Raw genomic sequence first — 17932 nt, forward strand, 5'->3', positions numbered from 1 at the left:
TCGTCTTCCGCGTGCTTTTCTCAGAGGCTCCACGGTTCACGCTCTTCTTCGCGCCACGACCCTCCCGTACTACAACTCCCATCATGCTCCACGCCACCCAGGACGCTGCGTCGACCATCGGCCGCTTCCGGTCGGTGACGTAGTTCCGCTTTGCTGGGCGCGCGGTGGACGGTCTGAAACGTAGGTATCGGCTTTCGCTGGGGTTTCGCGGCTCGGGAGCTCGGCATGGCTACCTCACGAGCCTCCTCCACGGTACGGATCTCAGCTCACTCTGGCGAGGAACGCGGAGGGGGGTTGGAGGGAGGGGAGCGGTTCCTGCAAGATGGGGCCGCTTGGGAACGGGCTAAGGCGGCGGAGGACTGAGGTGAAAGGGTGCGAGACTCGGTCCTTAGAGGAGCAGCGTTTTCCTAAGTGCGTTCCTGTGTTTTAGTTCATTTGCACCCGTCACTACAGCCCCGTACTGTAAATACCTCTTCCAAATGGTCCAGAAAGGGAGCTCTGGAAGGGAGTAATGTCTTGGCTCAGATTTATGTCTACGTCAGACGTCTTAATTGTAGTAAGGCCTCCTAACTTCATATATATTGCCTTACGTCTGAATACGTTTGATATGTATAGACCAGGAACTAATTAGTTCCCCTCAATATTGCGTTGGTTATTTGTGATCCTTGATATTCCCTCTGTGATGAGCAGTAGCCTTGGAAGTTTCATAAAACCCAAGAAGAGATTGCAACGGAATGATGTAAATATGTTCCAGAGCAAATCTTTGATAGAAAAATTACCAAGAGTAATCCACTAGTTTTATCAGCTTCTCCCTATCTGCAAAACCTAGGTAATTGAGAGACATCTCCTGCCGCCCCCAATCAGTGAAGATATCTTAACTGGTGACCAGCTTGTCCTTTCCTTTGGGGAGGAAATAGGATTGAAGCTCAGTTTGAGCTCCATCCTTTGGGGAAGCCTTATAAATGGTTAAGATTAAGCCTCAGGTTATTCCATGTCTTTGATTATCAGGCAACCAAAACTAAGGCACCTGATGACTTAGTTGCTCCTGTTGTGAAGAAACCACACATCTATTATGGAAGTTTAGAAGAGAAGGAGAGGGAACGTCTGGCCAAAGGAGAGTCTGGGATTTTGGGGAAAGAAGGACTTAAAGCTGGAATTGAAGCAGGAAATATTAACATAACCTCTGGTAAGATGCAAATTGTGAGTCCCTCTTTATTTTTGTATTATAGTCAAAAATTTCAATTAAACTTCAATCTGTGTAAGGTCATCCTTTGCCTACCCCGGTTAGCATCATCCAAAGAGTCTTTTCTTAAAACCTTTTATACAATTTTTTTTCCGTTGAATCATTAGTCCTCTTACCAGGAATTTATTCAGTGTGTATTTGGATTCAAATTGATTCCATTTGTCTTCTGGAGGTCTAGTATAGTTCTGGCATTGGTTTGAAGCTACTGTGGCTTGTAACATTCTTTCCTTTTTTGTTTTCCAATTTTTCACGCTAAATGAAAAAGCTGTTTTAAGTAATAAAAGTCGTATTTTTATTTGGAAAGAAATCAAAGGGTTAGGGTGCCTGGGTGGGTCATTCGGTTAAATGTCTGCCTTCTGCTCAGGTCATGATCTTGGGGCCCTGGAATCAAGCCCCGCATTGGTCTCTCCGCTCACTGGGGAGTCTGCTTCTCCCTCTCACTCTGTGCTCGCTCGCTCGCTCTCTCTCTCAAACTGATAAATAAATAAATCTTTAAAAAAGAAAGTGTAGAAGTGTATGGAGTAGAAAATACTGTAATCCTTATTAATTGGCTCTGTATCTTTCCAATAATTTAATGAAGCTGTAAAATTTACTTTTTTCATAAGTGAAACTGGTATACAAATTGTTTTTATAACTTGCATTTTTCGCTGATGCACCATTGAGGAAAGCTTTCCATGTCAATAACTAATGGTCCTCTATATCTTTATTTATTTTTTTATTTATTAATTTGGAGAGAGAGGGAGCACACAGCCACACTCGTGCATGTGCAGGGGAGGGGGCGGGGGGAACAAAGGGAGAGGCAACCCCAAGCAGGCTCCACGCTCAGCATGGAGCCTGACATGAGGCTCGATCTCACAACCTGAGATCATTTTTAAAATAAAGTTGTACATGTTTGTCATAAGAAATTCAAACAATACAGAGGGTATAGAATGAACAGACTTTTCTACAGAAAGGACTCTGTTTGTTAAGTTTCTTATTGATCCTCCCACACGTTTTCTTTTCTATATACATGCGTGTTAATGACATTTTTAACTGTTTAGACTGTTTTAGGCTCCATCACCACTGTAATTGTCACTTTTTCATCAAAATCCTTGTATTCAGGGGCGCCTGGGTGGCTCAGTCAGTTAAGCATCTGACTCTTGATCTCAGTTCAGGTCTTGATCTCAGGGTTATGAATTCAAGCTCCATGTTGGGCTTCACACTGAGTGTGGAGCCTACGTTAAAAAAAAAAAAAAAGTCCATGTATTCAGTGTGGGTTTTAAAACTAACTGCTAGATTATTCAAAAAGCCTATAGCCAGGACATGGATGGAACTGGAAGGGATTACGCTAAGTGAAATAAGTCAAGCAGAGAAAGACAATTATCATATGGTTTCACTCATATGTGGAACATAAGGAATAGAGTGGAGGACCACAGGGGAAGGGAGGGAAAACTGAATGGGAAGAAATCAGAGAGGGAGACAAACCATAGAGACTCAGGACTCTGGGAAACAAACTGAGGGTTACAGAAGGGAGGGAGCTGGGGGGACAGGTAACCTGGTGATGGGTATTAAGGAGGGCACGTGTTGTGCTAAGCACTGGGTGTTACACGCAGCTAATGAATCGTTGAACACCACATCAGATACTAATGATGTACTACTATATGTTGGCTAACTGCACATTCAAACAAACAAACAAAAAGCCTGTAGTCAAAGGATAGCATTTTCGTGGTAATTATCTCCAGCTTACTAGTTACATTTGTAGATCTCCCCAGACTAGGACTGTTTTAGAGAATAGCTTTGGCAAGCGTTAAAATAACGTGTCTGTTTTATCTTCTGGATAGAAGGTCTAGTTAATTCATTTGCTGAAGGTGCTTCATACTTTTACTCTCTCATCTCATCTAATTTATGTGTGTGTATAGGTGTAAGATGACGTGAGGGGTACCTGCATGGCTCAGTTAGTTAAGCATCTGACTCTTGATTTTGGCCCAGGTCAGGATCTCAGGGTTGTGGGATATGAGTCCTGCGTCAGGCTCCCTGCTTAGTGGGGAGTCTGCTTCTCCCTCTGCTCCTCCCCTCACTTGTGCACGCGCTCTCTGTCTCTCAAATAAGTAAATAAAATCTTTAAAATGATAAAAAAAAAACAAACAAGGTGAATTGCGCAGTTTTCCTGCCTTTTAAAGCTATATCATTTAGTTTTTTGTGTTTGGCACAATTTAATAAACAGAAACAGTAAATTATGACGTATATAATAGACTAGTTCCTAGGGGATACACCGACTACAACGGTAAGAAATTATTTTTTCCCCCATTTGAATAATATCTGGTGATTATGCTGATATTGCCTGTTCTTTTTATAGGAGAGGTGTTTGAAATTGAAGAGCACATCAGTGAACGACAGGCCGAAGTATTAGCCGAGTTTGAGAGAAGAAAGCGAGCCCGGCAAATCAATGTTTCCACTGATGACTCCGAGGTCAAGGCTTGCCTTAGAGCCTTGGGGGAGCCCATCACGCTTTTTGGAGAGGGTCCTGCTGAAAGAAGAGAAAGGTGCCATTTCTAAATATTTGCTCTTTTTTTAATCACAAGGTTCTACTTTCAAATTTCAGTTGATACTTGTAGCTAAAACTTCAATAGAATGTCTCAGGTAATGTTAATAAAATATCTTACTAAGTTGTTTTTATACAGTTTAGTCCATGATCTGAGTAGGCCAGTTTTTTACTCCACTACTAATTTTTCTTTATAAACTGTAAACAGGGTGTTAATATGCTCACCCCCCCGCCCCAAGATGGAATTGTGGGTTCAGTAAATATTTGTTGTTGAACTTTGAGAATTTAGGTAACACACACGTTCCCCTTGTCAGTGTCGTAAAACGTAATGGTAAGTATTTGGGGGTTATTATTGAAAAGGGGCACTTTCCTCAGATGATACTCCTCTTGTGGTTTTATGGTTTCAGAGTCTCTTAGTGACAGGCTAGTCATGTGCAGTGATGAGGACATCCTTTGTCTTCGTGTCCGCTGTCCCATCTCTCCCTTTCATCATTTTTTCTCCTTATTTGCATAGTCTGCACATTTAATCACTTTAAAACCTCCCATATCTCATGTCCATTAAATAGAACCAGTAATGCTGGGCCTGTTTAAATTACAAGAAAAAAAAAAAACCACTGTGTACCAACCCAGTATCTTACAAACCCAGCCTGGCTGGCCACAGGGTGGGGAGGGTAGGAGAGAAGGGGGCACCCCTGGTCAAGTGGCTGGGTCCCAGAAAGGGCTAAAGGACAAAGAAAAGGGGCCTCCCAGATGGGAGGGGACTCGTCCTAATGGGGGAGGGGTGCAAAAGGTATTTCAGAAGAGCGAACTTACGGGGGACAGGTCAGTGCTTTCTCCACCAGAGGACAGTGTAGGAGAAGGTGCTGCATGCCACCACCTGTCTATCCCTGGCACTTGGAGAACAGTGACCCATGAACCCTGGGCATGACAAGCCCTTCTGAGGCATGGATGATGACCCCTCCCTCCATGGTCCCCCTTTCCTTGAGGCTCATCTACTCCTCACATAGTGCATTGACTCTCTTCGGGCCCTTACCCCTCATTTACTCTTCAGCCTGCTGCAAACTGACTGACCAGTGCCAAATCGAAATTGCTCTTTATTAAGGTCACTAACTCATCTTTACTAAGAATGACCATGTCATCCACTCCCTCCTTGAAAACACTCCCTTTCATAAAACCAAATCTTAGTTTCCCTCCTGTTTACCTGGCTAATTCTTCTAAGCCCCCTTTTTCCCTGCCTGATCTTTATGTAAGTTGCAGTTATTGCCCTTATTCTGCACTCGCCCTGGGCGATCAGATCCACTCCCATGGCACCATTTACTGTGTATATTCTGATGACTCCCAGATCTCTGTGGCCTAGATATTCTGTAGGCACTTCAAACTGGATATGTCTAGATTGAACTCATCTGTTCCCCGCCTTTCTCCTGTTCTCCTTGCAAATATCACTACCATTCACAGGTTTCAGTTGCTTGACCTCTTTTGTAATCCATCACCAAAATCTGTTTCTAGATTTGTACCAAAATGTACCTCCAATGTGTCCTCTTTTCTCTACCTTCATTGCTTTCACACCTAGATTGTTGTAATAGCCCCAAACATGTTGTGTTAACTGCTTGCTTAAAATCCATCAGTGTCTTCTTATTAAACAGAGTAAAAAACTGTTGATCGTGCTCTTCAACCTCTTACGCCACTCTTTCCCAATTTCCTAGACTTAGTACCCTTATGGGTCTTCCCGGAATAGTCAAATTCTTTTTCTGTTTTTCCACTTAATTTTTTTCTCTTTTTGTTCCCCTCTCTTGCCTTTTAAAGCCTTTTATTCTTTTGGTTTCAACATAAATACCACCTTGTCAAAGAAGACTTTTTTAAATCACCTGAGCCCTTATAAAGTAAGCCTCACCATTATTGTCTATCATAGTATGTTACTTTCTTAATAGCATTTTCAAAAGGTATGCTTTTATTGTTGTTTATTGTTTGTCTTCCAACCAACAGCAAAGTCTGTTATTATTGTGACCCTTAGGTGAACGTCTTGAGTCCCTCCTGCCACCGTCTTAGTTCAGTCCACCATTACAAGTCAGAGGATTTCTAAATAATAGGCTGATTTCCCTGCTTTTGTTATTCCCTCTTCAGTCCATTCTCTCTACTTCCCCAAGGAACCCTTCTCAAATGTAAACACTCCTTACTATGGCATAAGGAGCTCTTTATGACCTGGCCCCTACTTACATTTGCAGCCCTCTCTCTCACCAGCCCTTTTCTGGTACTCCATGCTCCAGCCATACTGAGATATTTGTGATCTAAGCGTGCCGTGCTTTTCTTATATCCAGACCTTTACTTTTGTTGAACCCTCTGCTTCAGCTGTCCTTTTCCATTCTTGACCTATCAACCTTACTGACTGAGGACTCAGTTTAGGAAACACCTCGTCTGTGAAACCTTCCCTGGTCCTCCCCCCAAGCCTAGGTTAGGTATATCTTTTATATTCCCCCTTAGCGCCCAGTATTTACCATTGTCATAATACTTAGTGTAATGTATTGTGGTTCCCTGGTACTTTTTGTCCACCCACCTTCTCCGTTGCCCCCCCCCCGCCAGGATTATGCTACTTGGAATCAAGAACTGCTTCTTAGTCATTTTTGTACACTTGGCACCTTAGTCAGTATCCAGCACATTGTGGCATTGAACAAAGGTTGGCTGTCTTCACAGACCAAGTGGTAGCAGTGTTGGGGCTAGTTGACTCTAAATTGAATAGGGTAATTGCTTATAGTTCAAGTTAGGGAATCTTCAAATAAAGAAGACTGAGTAAACGAAATCACACTGGAGGTGCACCTGGCTGGCTCAGTCAGAAGAAGATACGACTCTTAATCTTAGGGTCGTGAGTTTGAGCCTCACGCTGAGTATAGAGGTTACTTTAAAAAAAAAAAAAAATCACACTGGGAGTTTAGGCATGACAACTTGACTCTTAAAGAAGGTTGTTTGGCATTTAAATGTTGAGAGAGTAGGGCAAGCTTTCTCCCTTCTTACACTTTTCACAGTCTCGTCTCAACTCCATTTCAATTCTAATCTTTTTTGTTACAGGTTAAGAAATATCCTCTCAGTGGTTGGTACTGATGCCTTAAAAAAAACTAAAAAAGATGATGAGAAATCCAAGAAGTCCAAAGAAGAGGTAAAATATGTCTTTGGCTTCACAGTATAAAAGTGGAGGAAATGAGGGGTTAGTTCTCTCATTTTCTGTTGTCAGGGTTCGCTTTGCCAGGGGAAAGGGAATGTGTTTGAGGATTCCACCATTCAGGAGTAGTTGTTGGCAATAGTTTGTGGTTCCTGTGTAGGTACAAGTGAAGGTAAGTGGGTTTCCCATTCGAGAAAAAAATAGCATTCCTGGTGTAACTTTTAACAAGGAGCCAGAAGCCATCCAATAAGAGTTTATAAAAACACAGTAGGAAGCGCACATGCCTGATTTCATCCTTTTACTGAACTAATTCACCTTTTTTGGGGACAGTTACAGTAGAGAACTGACAGCTATGAGAGGGGCAGGAAAGCTTCACACTTAACATTTCTGCTCTTAATTTCACTTTCAGTATCAGCAAACCTGGTACCATGAAGGACCAAACAGCCTGAAGGTTGCTAGACTGTGGATTGCTAATTATTCGCTACCCAGGTAAAGAGAGCCTCTAGAAGAAGAAAGAAGCGTATTTTTTTTTCTTGTTTCCTTTCAAGGACTGAGGATCTGTTTTAGAAAGACTGTGGTTAAATGAAAATTGAGTGGTAGAGATACTTGTGTGGACCCTTTTTTTTTTTTTTTTAAAGATTTTATTTATTTATTTGACAGAGAGACAGCCAGCGAGAGAGGGAACACAAGCAGGGGGAGTGGGAGAGGAAGAAGCAGGCTCATAGCAGAGGAGCCTGATGTGGGGCTCGATCCCAGAACGCCGGTATCACACCCTGAGCCGAAGGCAGACGCTTAACCGCTGTGCCACCCAGGCGCCCCGTGTGGACCCTTTTTTTCATCCTGTTTGCTCATGGTAGTTATGTGTCTGTGTCACAGGGCAATGAAACGCTTGGAAGAGGCCCGTCTCCATAAAGAGATTCCTGAGACAACCAGGACCTCCCAGATGCAAGAGCTGCACAAATCTCTCCGCGTAAGATGCTCTCAGTGATTGTCCAGTATAGTAAGGGCTCTTAAATTAGATTTCCTACTTTGGCCTGCCTCTTGGAAGGTAAAGGCAGCTATGATTATCCCTCCCTGCTTACACTTGCTGTTCGGGAGGAGCTGTCAGTTAGGGTGGCAGGAACCTACTGTGCTTGGTATTCAGTAGAGGCCTTTGGTTCTGCTTTTTAATTCCCTTTTAATATATCAAAGCTGTATTTGCGCTCTCTCCATGGGTTTCCTGTGTACGTTGAGCTGACAGTGAAAGTAATAGTACTACTAGTGTCAGAAACAGCATGCTGGAGTTCTGTTCGTGAACATGAGTGTCTCTTAACAGGAGAAGTATAGAAGAATCTTGGGGTGGGCTAAAACTAGAAAGTTGGGTTTATTTTTACTGTGGAAAAGCCAAGAAACTCTGGGATTAGCCTATTGATGATTACGATTTGTCCTTTTTTTCCTTTTTTGAAGTCTTTGAATAATTTCTGCAGTCAGATTGGGGATGATCGGCCTATCTCCTACTGCCACTTTAGTCCTAATTCCAAAATGCTGGCCACAGCTTGTTGGTAAGTCCTGTTTTTACAGTGATATGTTTTCCTAAGTGGAAGACAGGTTCAGGGAAAAAAGAAAAAAACAGCCCTTGTCTTAGATGCACATTTCTGTGTCCTTGTCTCTGATTCTCATGATCGCACCAAACTAGAGATGCCAGCGCTCACCCATTACATTATACAAGATAGTCTGCGCTTAGCAGTTCTTTCCATTCACAAGGGACCCCAGACATCTATGACGTGTCAGTCATGTTCTGGACACTACCCTTTTGGAGCAGATACAGAGTTTATCGACTGATTGGTTTCCACAGCTCAATATAGCTTTTCTTTTCAGTTAGGTACCTCAGGCAAGATACTCTGTAAGATTCAGTTTCCTTATCTGTAAAGTAGGGTGAGATAATGTTGTAAACCATTTTACATTGATAGTGTGTGGTATATGGTAAGGACTCAGTAAACATGAATTATTGTTTTTATCTTTTATTTTTTTTTCTAGTTACCACCACATATGGAGAAAGCTCTTAGGATGTGATAACTTTGTTGTTTTGCTCTACTTAGTTATTTTTGTGGGACATGGCCATCTAGTGAGAAGGGAAGCTTCCTTGTGTCGTATGCACAGGAACTACTTGACTGGGTAGAAATTGAGATTGGTTCAGCAGAAAGCCAAGGACGTACTCAAATCCCCCCACTTCTGCAAGCCTCAGCTACCTTCCTTATAAGTAGAAATGGTCGTTCCTACATTATGTACCTCACACGTCTACTATAAGGGTCATTCGAGGTGTTAGATAAAAAAGTAATTTGTTGGAAATTTTCTGAAATAAAAAGTTTTTTTTTAAAATTTTAAGTACTTTGTAAGCAGCAAAATGCTATTCCTATTTAAGGAGATAGTATCATTATTAATATTATTCTTGGATAGTTTAATTCATCCTACCTTCCTTCACCAATCAATCCAAATGTTAGGGAGGATAGCAAATTGTACCATATTAACTATAGTCCTGTAGAGGTGTCTGGTTGCATGAGATGTGGATGCAGTTTTCTTCTATAAACCATCAAATCATAAGCCCTTTAGTTTTCTTTTTCTGTGTACCACTGTAAAGTTTATTGGGGGTGAGCAGAGATTGTCCTTTAGGAATGTTACCAAGGTACCTTTTCCTTCCCAGACCAACCCTGGCTGAGATGCTTTCCTTTGTATTTGATAGGAGTGGGCTTTGCAAGCTCTGGTCTGTTCCCGATTGCAACCTCCTTCACACTCTCCGAGGTGAGTTAGAATCTTGTTCAGATCTCACTCGAGGGCAACCCTGTCGGGACCCCTCTCACTCTTGAGAGCTTTTTCCATATCTTCACTTAATAAACTTCTATTGCTTTACTCAGGAAAAAAAAATAATAATCTCACTCATTTTCCCGGGGTGAACCCTGTCAAACAGGAAAACTCTTCTACCCTGCCTGACACTCAGACCCAGTACCCACAAGAGTAATTTTTTTCTTTCTTTTTTTTTTTTTAAGATTTTATTTATTTGAGGGAGAGAGAGAGTGAGAGCGGGGTGAAGGGCAGAGAGAGAAGCAGACTCCCTGCTGAGCAGGGAGCCCAATGCAGGACTTGATCCCAGGACTCCAGGGTCATGACCTGAGCCAAAGGCAGATGCTTCACCAACTAAGCCACCCAGGTTCCCCCACACAAGATTAATTCTTGATTTGAATTGTCTGGTTTTGGTTCTCACCACAAGGCTGGAATTTGTACACCACTTTTTTCTCATGTCCAGCCCCATTCTGGCATTGTACAATCTCTGAACCAAAAAAGTAAAGGTAGTTTGTGTTTTCCTTTTTCTAATGTAACTTAAATATTAATTTAAAATAGTTCTTTTTTTTTTTTAATAGTTCAAGTAGTCACTTCAATATCTTACTGTCCACATGTTCCCTAATATATTGTGTTACTCCTTATAGTCTATTTTGCACATAAGTTGTAAGGGGTGGGAAGCCTTTAACTTTGATTTCTTATATTCCTTCAGGCCATAACACAAATGTAGGAGCAATTGTATTCCATCCAAAATCCACTGTCTCCTTGGACCAAAAAGATGTCAATCTGGCCTCTTGTGCTGCTGATGGTTCTGTGAAGCTTTGGAGCCTTGACAGGTGAACATGACTGTTCTGCCCTTACTGCAGTCACTAAAGTAAATAGTTGCTTGGTTGGTCCTTGGGACCTGAAAATCTGGTATCTAATCCCAGAGATGGTCTAAGAGTCAAGGGAACGGTATGAACATAGAATGTAGGATTTCTTTCTTCGACCTCTTCTCGCCAGAGGAGTTATGTCAGATTTTTCTTATTTGTTAACTTTGGACCTTGATTTTTGCCTCAAACACAGTGGCCATTGTTTTCCCACTCCAGTTATTCTGGACAGATCTATTTATACATCCTGTGCAATACACTGACTTGGAGAAAAGCACTATTTGGCAGATTGACTAAAGATAAGTTCTTGGCAGCACGTTGGCTCCTAGCAAATGGCCGCAGGAGAGAGGACAGTGAAGTTCTGAGGCAGTATTGCTGAGGATGTGATGTCTCCTCCCAACAGCATCCTCCTTTACCTAGAACGTATTTTCCCATTACAACAGTTTAGGGTTTTTTTAATGTATTTATGGGATTATTGTCTTCCAAGAAATTTGGGAAAGCACTTTGTTGGCTAAAAGAAATCGGAATTCAGTTGCTTAGTTTTCTTTGGGAAAGCACATTCGACTTTTCTGCCAGGTTTTTGTACAGAGCTAATTAGTGTCTGGACTCTTTGCCAGACAGGTTCTAGCTCTGAGCACAGTAAGTTTTAATTGGCTTTGGTATCACTTAGGAGTTTTCCCCTAAGGCTTTGATTAGCTCTATGTATGCACATTGACAAAGTTCCCTTTTTAATTGCCCTCTTTAGGGTTCCTGTTTACTTCCTTTCACTGGTGTTCAATTCTTTTTTCTGTGGTTGCTGGGGAGTAGAATTTAATGGCCACCAAAGGAAACTAAGCCTCTATTTAGGAGTTCTTTTTTTCGTGTGGATCCTTCAACACGCTAAAGTTTGAGACAAATTTATCTGTAATCCACTTGTACCAAAACTATTTGATTTCTATAGCTTCACATCCCTATCAAAATGTGTTTTCTTTCTAGAATTCAGCACTTCTTTGGTGTAAAGAGACTATTTTGGTCGTCAGGTTGAATTATCTTTTATTTTTCTCTAATCCTAAATGATAATAGCATTAAGCGTTGATTAACATATTGAATTGACATATAGCGAGATAGTGTTTATTGAAATGCTGTGGGCAGTTTTGCCCTGTGAGCATATGAAATAGTCCCAAATTCTCAAAGACTCTGGGAAGTAACATAAATTGTTAACCCCATATTTTTTTTTTTTTAGCCCTGCATTTTTAACAGTGAGTTTACTTACAGTTTGGCCTCTTGAATCCTATAGAATGGGTGCATCTGTCACAACAGTTAAATGCAATGAATATTTATGACTATAAAATAGTTTATTCCCTTCTATTTGATTCTTTTTCAGTGATGAACCAGTGGCGGATATTGAAGGCCATACAGTGCGTGTGGCCCGTGTGATGTGGCATCCATCCGGGCGTTTCTTGGGTACCACCTGGTAAGCCATCCTCTTACTATTCTATCCTCTTACTATTCTATCCTGTGGCGTCTTATTAACCCTTATGACTAACTGTCAAGGAAATTTTAAGAACAGAGATCTTCAAGTAGGATTTTCTTGGGCTGCAATGAATCAGAATCAGAAGAGAGTATATAATAAAGTTAGGGCCAAGTGTATTTGCTTTTAAACTGCAGTTAATCTGAAATTTCAGTTACTAATTGCCAGAAAGCTAGAATTTTCACTCTTCTCTTTCTTGACCAATACTTGTGTTTTTTGTGGGTTTTTTTGGATTTTTTTGCCCTGCACATTGTACTGTAATCTTTCTGCTTAGAAGTCAGTCTCCCTTTCTGGAGCACCTGGCTGGCTCAGCCAGTAGAGCATGCAACTCTTGTTCTTGGGGTTGTAAGTTCAAGGCCTACTTTGGGTGTAGAGATTACTTAAAAATAAAATCTTTTAAAAAAAAAATCAAATAAATTGGTCTCCCTTTCCGGTTCTGTAAGGTCATTAAGGCCAGAATCTGTTAAAGAATTTTTTAAGATTTTATTTATTTATTTGAGAGAGGGACAGAGAAAGGGAAAAGGAGACTCCCACTGAGCAGAAGGCCCAGTATGGGTCTCGATCCTAGGATCCCGGGATCATGACCTGAGCCAGAGGCAGGCGCTTAACCGGCTGAGCCACCCAGGTGCCCCAAGAATTTTTTTTTTTTTTTTAAGATTGTATTTATTTGAGGGAGAGAACGCAGGTGCGGGAAGGCGCAGAGGGAGAGGGACAAGCAGACTTCCCGCTGAGTGCAGAGCCTGATGTGAGGCCTGATCTCAAGACCCTGAGATCATTCACCTCAGTGGAAACCAAGAATCAGACACTTAACTGACTGAGCCACCCAAGCTCCCTGTTAAAGAACTCTTTAACTGAGGTATAATTTACATGCAGTGGAATAGATTTATTTTCAGCGTACAACTCAAATGCATACACTCGTGTAACCCACATCCCTATCAGGAGACATTTCCATCACCCTGGAAAGTTCCCTCATGCCTCTTCCCAGGGGACTCCCCCTTCCAAAGCAACCACTGGTACGATTTCTGTCACCATAAATTAAGTCTGTCTGTTTATACTCTGTGAACTTGTTTGTGCCTAACTTCTTTTGCTCAGCCTGATGTCTTTAAGATTCGTTTAGGGGCACCGGGGTGGCTCAGTTGGTTGAGCACCTGACTCTTCCTTTAGGCTCAGGTCATGATCTCAGGGTTGTGCTGCATGTGGAGCCTGCTTGAGATTCTCTCTCTCACTCTCTCTTTCCCCCTCTCTCTTAAAAAAAAAAAAGTTTCATTTATGTTGTTTCATGTATCAGTAGTTCCTTTTTATTGCTGAGGAGTATTCATTTGTTTGGCTCTGCCACAGTTTATCCATTCTCCTTTGATGGACATTTGGGCTCCTTCTAGGTTTGGGTCAGTCAGAATAAAGGTGCTATAAGTAATCTCATACAGTGCTTTTTTGCAGACCTGTTTTTCTTTACTTTCTCGTGAATGAATACTCAGGAATACAGTTGCTAGGTTCATTGAGTAGATGTACGTTTAACTTCTTTTAAAAAACTCCCAGCTGGTTTTTCAGATTGGTTGTAAATTTTACATTCCCAGAATTCTGCTCGCTTCACATCCATGCCAGCATTGGTATGTCAGTTTTACCATTTTGCCTGTTCTATCAAGTGCATAGTGAAATTTCATAGTTTTAACTTTTATTACTCTTATGACTCTTGGTATTGAGTATTTTATCATCTGCTTATTGACTATTTGTAAATCCTCTTTTGTGCAGTGTCCGGATGTTTTGCCTATTTTTTTATTGAGGTTTTTTTTTTTCTTTATTTGCACACACAAACAATTCTGCCACCATGTATTTATTTGTTTTTTTATTTGAAGTTTATTGAGGTGGTTTTGTTTTGTTTTGTTTTGTTAATTTGTTTTGTTCTAAGTTTTGGGTTTTTTGGGGTTTTTTCTAGGTTTTTTTTATTTAAGGGATGCCCTGGGGGGCACAGTCGGTTGAGGGTCTAAATCTTGGTTTCAGCTCAGGGCATGATCTCAGGGTGATGAGATTGAGCCCCCTATCGGGCTCCATGCCCATCATGGTATCTGCTTAAGATTCTCTCCCTGGGCCCCTGGGCGCAGTTTTTATTTATTTAAGTAATCTCTATACCCAGCATGGAGCTTGAACTCACAACCGTGAGATGAGTTGCATGCTCCACCAACGGAGACAACCAGGAGCCCCTCTACACCAGTTATTGAAGAGACTGTGTTTTCCGTGTTGAAATTGCTTTAGTGGCCTCACTGAAAATCATTTTACCAAAAATGTGTAGGTCTCTTCTATTCTCTCTCTTGTGTTGCATTGATCTATTTGCTTATGACTGATTTTTATGTCTCCAGCATCCAATTTAAGGCCCAATACTCAATGAGTGAAAGGACTGAACAATGGAATTGAGAAAGAACAAAGACAACAGTCTCTGCTTGGCCATTCTTAGGGAATTGTATTCTTAAAATAGCCATTGAAGTAAATTTATAGGAAGTCCCTGGTTACCCAGGTAGCACTCAAGACAGATATGCTTAGTTGTTGAGGTATTTTTTTAAGCCAGAAAAGAATTTCTTGTTAACATGGTTGTATGAATAGTTTCAGAAGCATAGTTTTTTCTTTAAAAAAAAATTTTTTTTATTTATTTATTTGACAGAGCGAGCACAGGCAGGGGGAGTAGCAGGCAGAGGGAGAGGGAGAAGTGCACTCCCTGCAGAGCGAGGAGCCCGATGCAGGGCTCAATCCCAGGACCCTGGGATCATATCCTGAGCTGAAGGCAGATGCTTAACCGCCTGAGCCACCTAGGCACCCCATCAGAAGCATAATTTAAGGGGCGCCTGGGTAGCGCAGTCGTCAAAGCGTCTGCCTTCCGCTCAGGGCGTGATCCCGGCGTTCCGGGATCGAGTCCCACATCGGGCTCCTCTGCTGGGAGCCTGCTTCTTCCTCTCTCACTCGCCTGCTCTGTACCCTCTCTCGCTGGCTGTCTCTCTGTCACATAAATAAATAAAATCTTTAAAAAAAAAAAAAAAAGCATAATTTAAGCTACAAGTATTTCTAGTACTTTACACATTGTAGGAACTGAATATCTGCTGGTTAATTGTTGGTTTGTTTTGTTGTTTTTTGTTTTGTTTTGTTTTGTAGCTATGATCGCTCATGGCGCTTATGGGATTTGGAGGCTCAAGAGGAGATCCTGCATCAGGAAGGCCACAGCATGGGTGTGTATGACATTGCCTTCCATCAAGATGGCTCTTTGGCTGGCACTGGGTAAGCCTTCTTCCACCTAGCCAGGGGCAGCTCAGTAGTTCACCTGTTAGATATCCCAGCTTCCATGGAGAAATGGATTCAAAATGTTCATTTATAAATTATTTTGTCAGGGGACTGGATGCATTTGGTCGTGTTTGGGACCTGCGCACAGGACGGTGTATCATGTTCTTAGAAGGCCACCTGAAGGAAATCTATGGAATAAATTTCTCCCCCAATGGGTAAAATAAACTTATTGATTGAGGGGCGGGAAGGGGTATTGGTCAGAACGTATCTTTGTTTCTAACTTGAACACTCCCACCTGATCCACAGCTACCACATTGCAACCGGCAGTGGTGACAACACGTGCAAAGTGTGGGACCTTCGACAGCGGCGTTGTGTCTATACCATCCCTGCCCATCAGAACTTAGTGACTGGTGTCAAGTTTGAGCGTAAGCTTTCCTCCTGTTCTGCAAACCTAATCGCAGGACAGACAGATTGCGCTTCCATGGAATGCAGGCCAGGCTTTAGGTTAACTTACAAGTGAAGTAGGAGGGAATTTGGCCTCTCTTGAAAAAGGAGCAAATTGTAAGTTCCTTCCCTCTACCATGTTTTCAGACAGAGCTATGGCACAGCTGCTTCTTGTTTTAGGAAGTAAAGAAGACTTCCATAAATGCTTCGAGTCATTTTTTTTCCCTGGAAGTTATAAGCACTGAATCCTTAATGTTGTTCTAAAAAGATTGTCAGGGAAAGAGCCAGAAGACCTTAATAATGTTATTCATTTCCCTAAGTCTGTAGTCCCTTTTGCCTGGAGGCCTTGTAGGAATGTAGATGAGAATATGGGGCTTTTCCAAATGGGGAAATACCTTCTTTTTTGAAATCATATATTCTAGCAGATTTTTGTGCTTTTATTTTCTTTCCTCTTTTGATACTCGAATTTCTCAAGCAGCTCCCCTTCTTTTCTCTTAAAGCTATCCATGGGAATTTCTTGCTCACTGGTGCTTATGATAACACCGCCAAGATCTGGACCCACCCAGGCTGGTCCCCACTGAAGACTCTGGCTGGCCATGAAGGCAAAGTGATGGGCCTAGACATTTCTTCTGATGGGCAGCTCATAGCCACTTGCTCATATGACAGGACCTTCAAGCTTTGGATGGCTGAATAGGCAGGACCATGGAAAAAGGACTCTAACCTCAAACTCTTCCCTAAGAGCCATTTTCAAAAGAAAGGAATTGATATGTTTCGTTCTATCATGTTTTTTGCCAATTACGATGTATAGACCCTCAAAAGAATTGGATTTCCCTGTCAGCCTCCACTCCAGGTAGGCAGCCCAGTCTCTGGGTGTTGATAAACCCCTTTCGTAGTTGAAATTTTAATATTCATCTTCAAGCCCTGCCATGGACTGTGTAGACATTGTTTTTATTAATCTTTTGTTTGAATGCCCTGTTGCCTCCTTCACAGCACTCAGGATTGTGACTGGCTCCATTTTTAATTTTGAAACTTGGCTTTCCATTACGTGGTACATGCTTCAGGACTACATGTGACCCACAGAGCAAGGCAGCTGGACGGTAGTCTGGAAACCCGCGAGTAAAGAGGCACTTCTCACCACACACTGGTTAACCAGTGCCTTGACAGAGTGGAACCTTTCCTCTCCCTTGAGAACGGGAGATGAAGAGGTAGACCACAGCTATGCTCAGGGTTATGCAGTAAAGAAGATTTTTACCTCTTCCTGTTGAGTTCGCTTGGAATGATAACCGCATCAGGAACCCCAGAACTGAACATTTGCCCTGTCCAAAAATGTCTTCCATTTTGCTTTGAAGTTTGGCATCCTTCCTGTTACCCCAAAGCTAGGCCATTTTGTCAAGAGGCAATGAAATTTCTAGAAAACGTCTCTGTTGTGCCACCTCCTTTATATTGGTTATTCAGAGAATGTACCTTTCACGGCAGGGTAACTAGAAAAATCCCTAATGGGTATTCCTCGACATCAGCTTTCTCTTTTTTTCTTTATTACATACTTGCTACAGAGTAAAATCCTGTTATAAAGACTGTCCTGTAAAGACTTACTTTGTATAGTTAGGTATTTTCTGAATCCCAGCCATCGGTCCATAGAGGTCCCCCCCCCTTTTTTTTTTTTTTGGTTTGAGATATAACGGATGATATCACATATGTGATATTCCAGTTTTTCTCTTCTTAATAAACACTCTGCTAATAGGTGTTTTTGTTTTGTTTTTTTGTTTTTTGGGGTTTTTTTGTAGGGACTACCCTTGTGGGCCAGACTATTAGCAAACTGGGTCTGGACTCATAATTCACACTCATTGGCCATGCAGCAGTCACCTTCACCTCTTTCCACTCCAAATACACAACGGCTAAACACAAAGTACACAGGAAATTCTGTTAAAATTCAGGAATTTGGAAGAAGAAGGGATTGCATACAGAGAAATGGAGAAGAGCTTATATGATGGCTTTTCCTTGAATGTTCAAAACTCTTCATTTGCTGTTTCAGAGAAGCTGACAGTAGCTTTGCCTAACTCTGTCCTGTAAACTATGAATGTGTGATAATATAGCCAAATAATCTTTTTTGTCTGAT

At 41.8% G+C, this 17932-nt stretch overlaps 1 protein-coding gene across 3 annotated transcripts; it reads left to right on the forward strand.

The window, feature by feature from the left end:
• Positions 1-66: 66 nt before the first annotated feature.
• PRPF4 (pre-mRNA processing factor 4) lies at positions 67-17558 on the forward strand. 3 transcript variants are annotated; one of them, XR_006411171.3, is made up of 15 exons: positions 141-252; positions 1009-1186; positions 3579-3765; positions 6825-6912; positions 7325-7404; positions 7792-7885; positions 8362-8456; positions 9635-9693; positions 10442-10565; positions 11962-12051; positions 15247-15369; positions 15480-15587; positions 15679-15797; positions 16317-16666; positions 16807-17558. XR_006411171.3 is itself a non-coding variant. In XM_026513784.4 (14 exons), exons 1-14 carry the CDS (start codon positions 226-228, stop codon positions 16508-16510), a joined length of 1566 nt encoding a protein of 521 aa, XP_026369569.1. In that variant the 5' UTR covers positions 67-225; the 3' UTR covers positions 16511-17558. The 3 variants fall into 3 exon arrangements, 2 of the variants coding, with proteins under 2 accessions (XP_026369569.1, XP_057169674.1); XM_026513784.4 differs by having other exon boundaries at positions 67-252; positions 16317-17558; XM_057313691.1 differs by lacking the exons at positions 141-252; positions 1009-1186; positions 3579-3765; ... (1 more) ...; positions 7325-7404; positions 7792-7885 and having other exon boundaries at positions 8368-8456; positions 9596-9693; positions 16317-17558.
• The last annotated feature ends 374 nt before the right edge of the window (positions 17559-17932 follow it).

Source organism: Ursus arctos, unplaced genomic scaffold (genome assembly GCF_023065955.2).
Source record: "Ursus arctos isolate Adak ecotype North America unplaced genomic scaffold, UrsArc2.0 scaffold_18, whole genome shotgun sequence".
NCBI classification, from domain to species: domain Eukaryota; kingdom Metazoa; phylum Chordata; class Mammalia; order Carnivora; family Ursidae; genus Ursus; species Ursus arctos.

Excerpts from the sequence above, each read along its gene's own strand:
- PRPF4 (XM_026513784.4), top strand. The coding sequence starts at position 226 with ATGGCTACCTCACGAGCCTCCTCCACG. Across the intron at positions 253-1,008 it reads CCTCACGAGCCTCCTCCACG|GCAACCAAAACTAAGGCACC; the intron begins GTACGGATCTCA and ends TTTGATTATCAG. Across the intron at positions 15,798-16,316 it reads GACTGGTGTCAAGTTTGAGC|CTATCCATGGGAATTTCTTG; the intron begins GTAAGCTTTCCT and ends TTTCTCTTAAAG.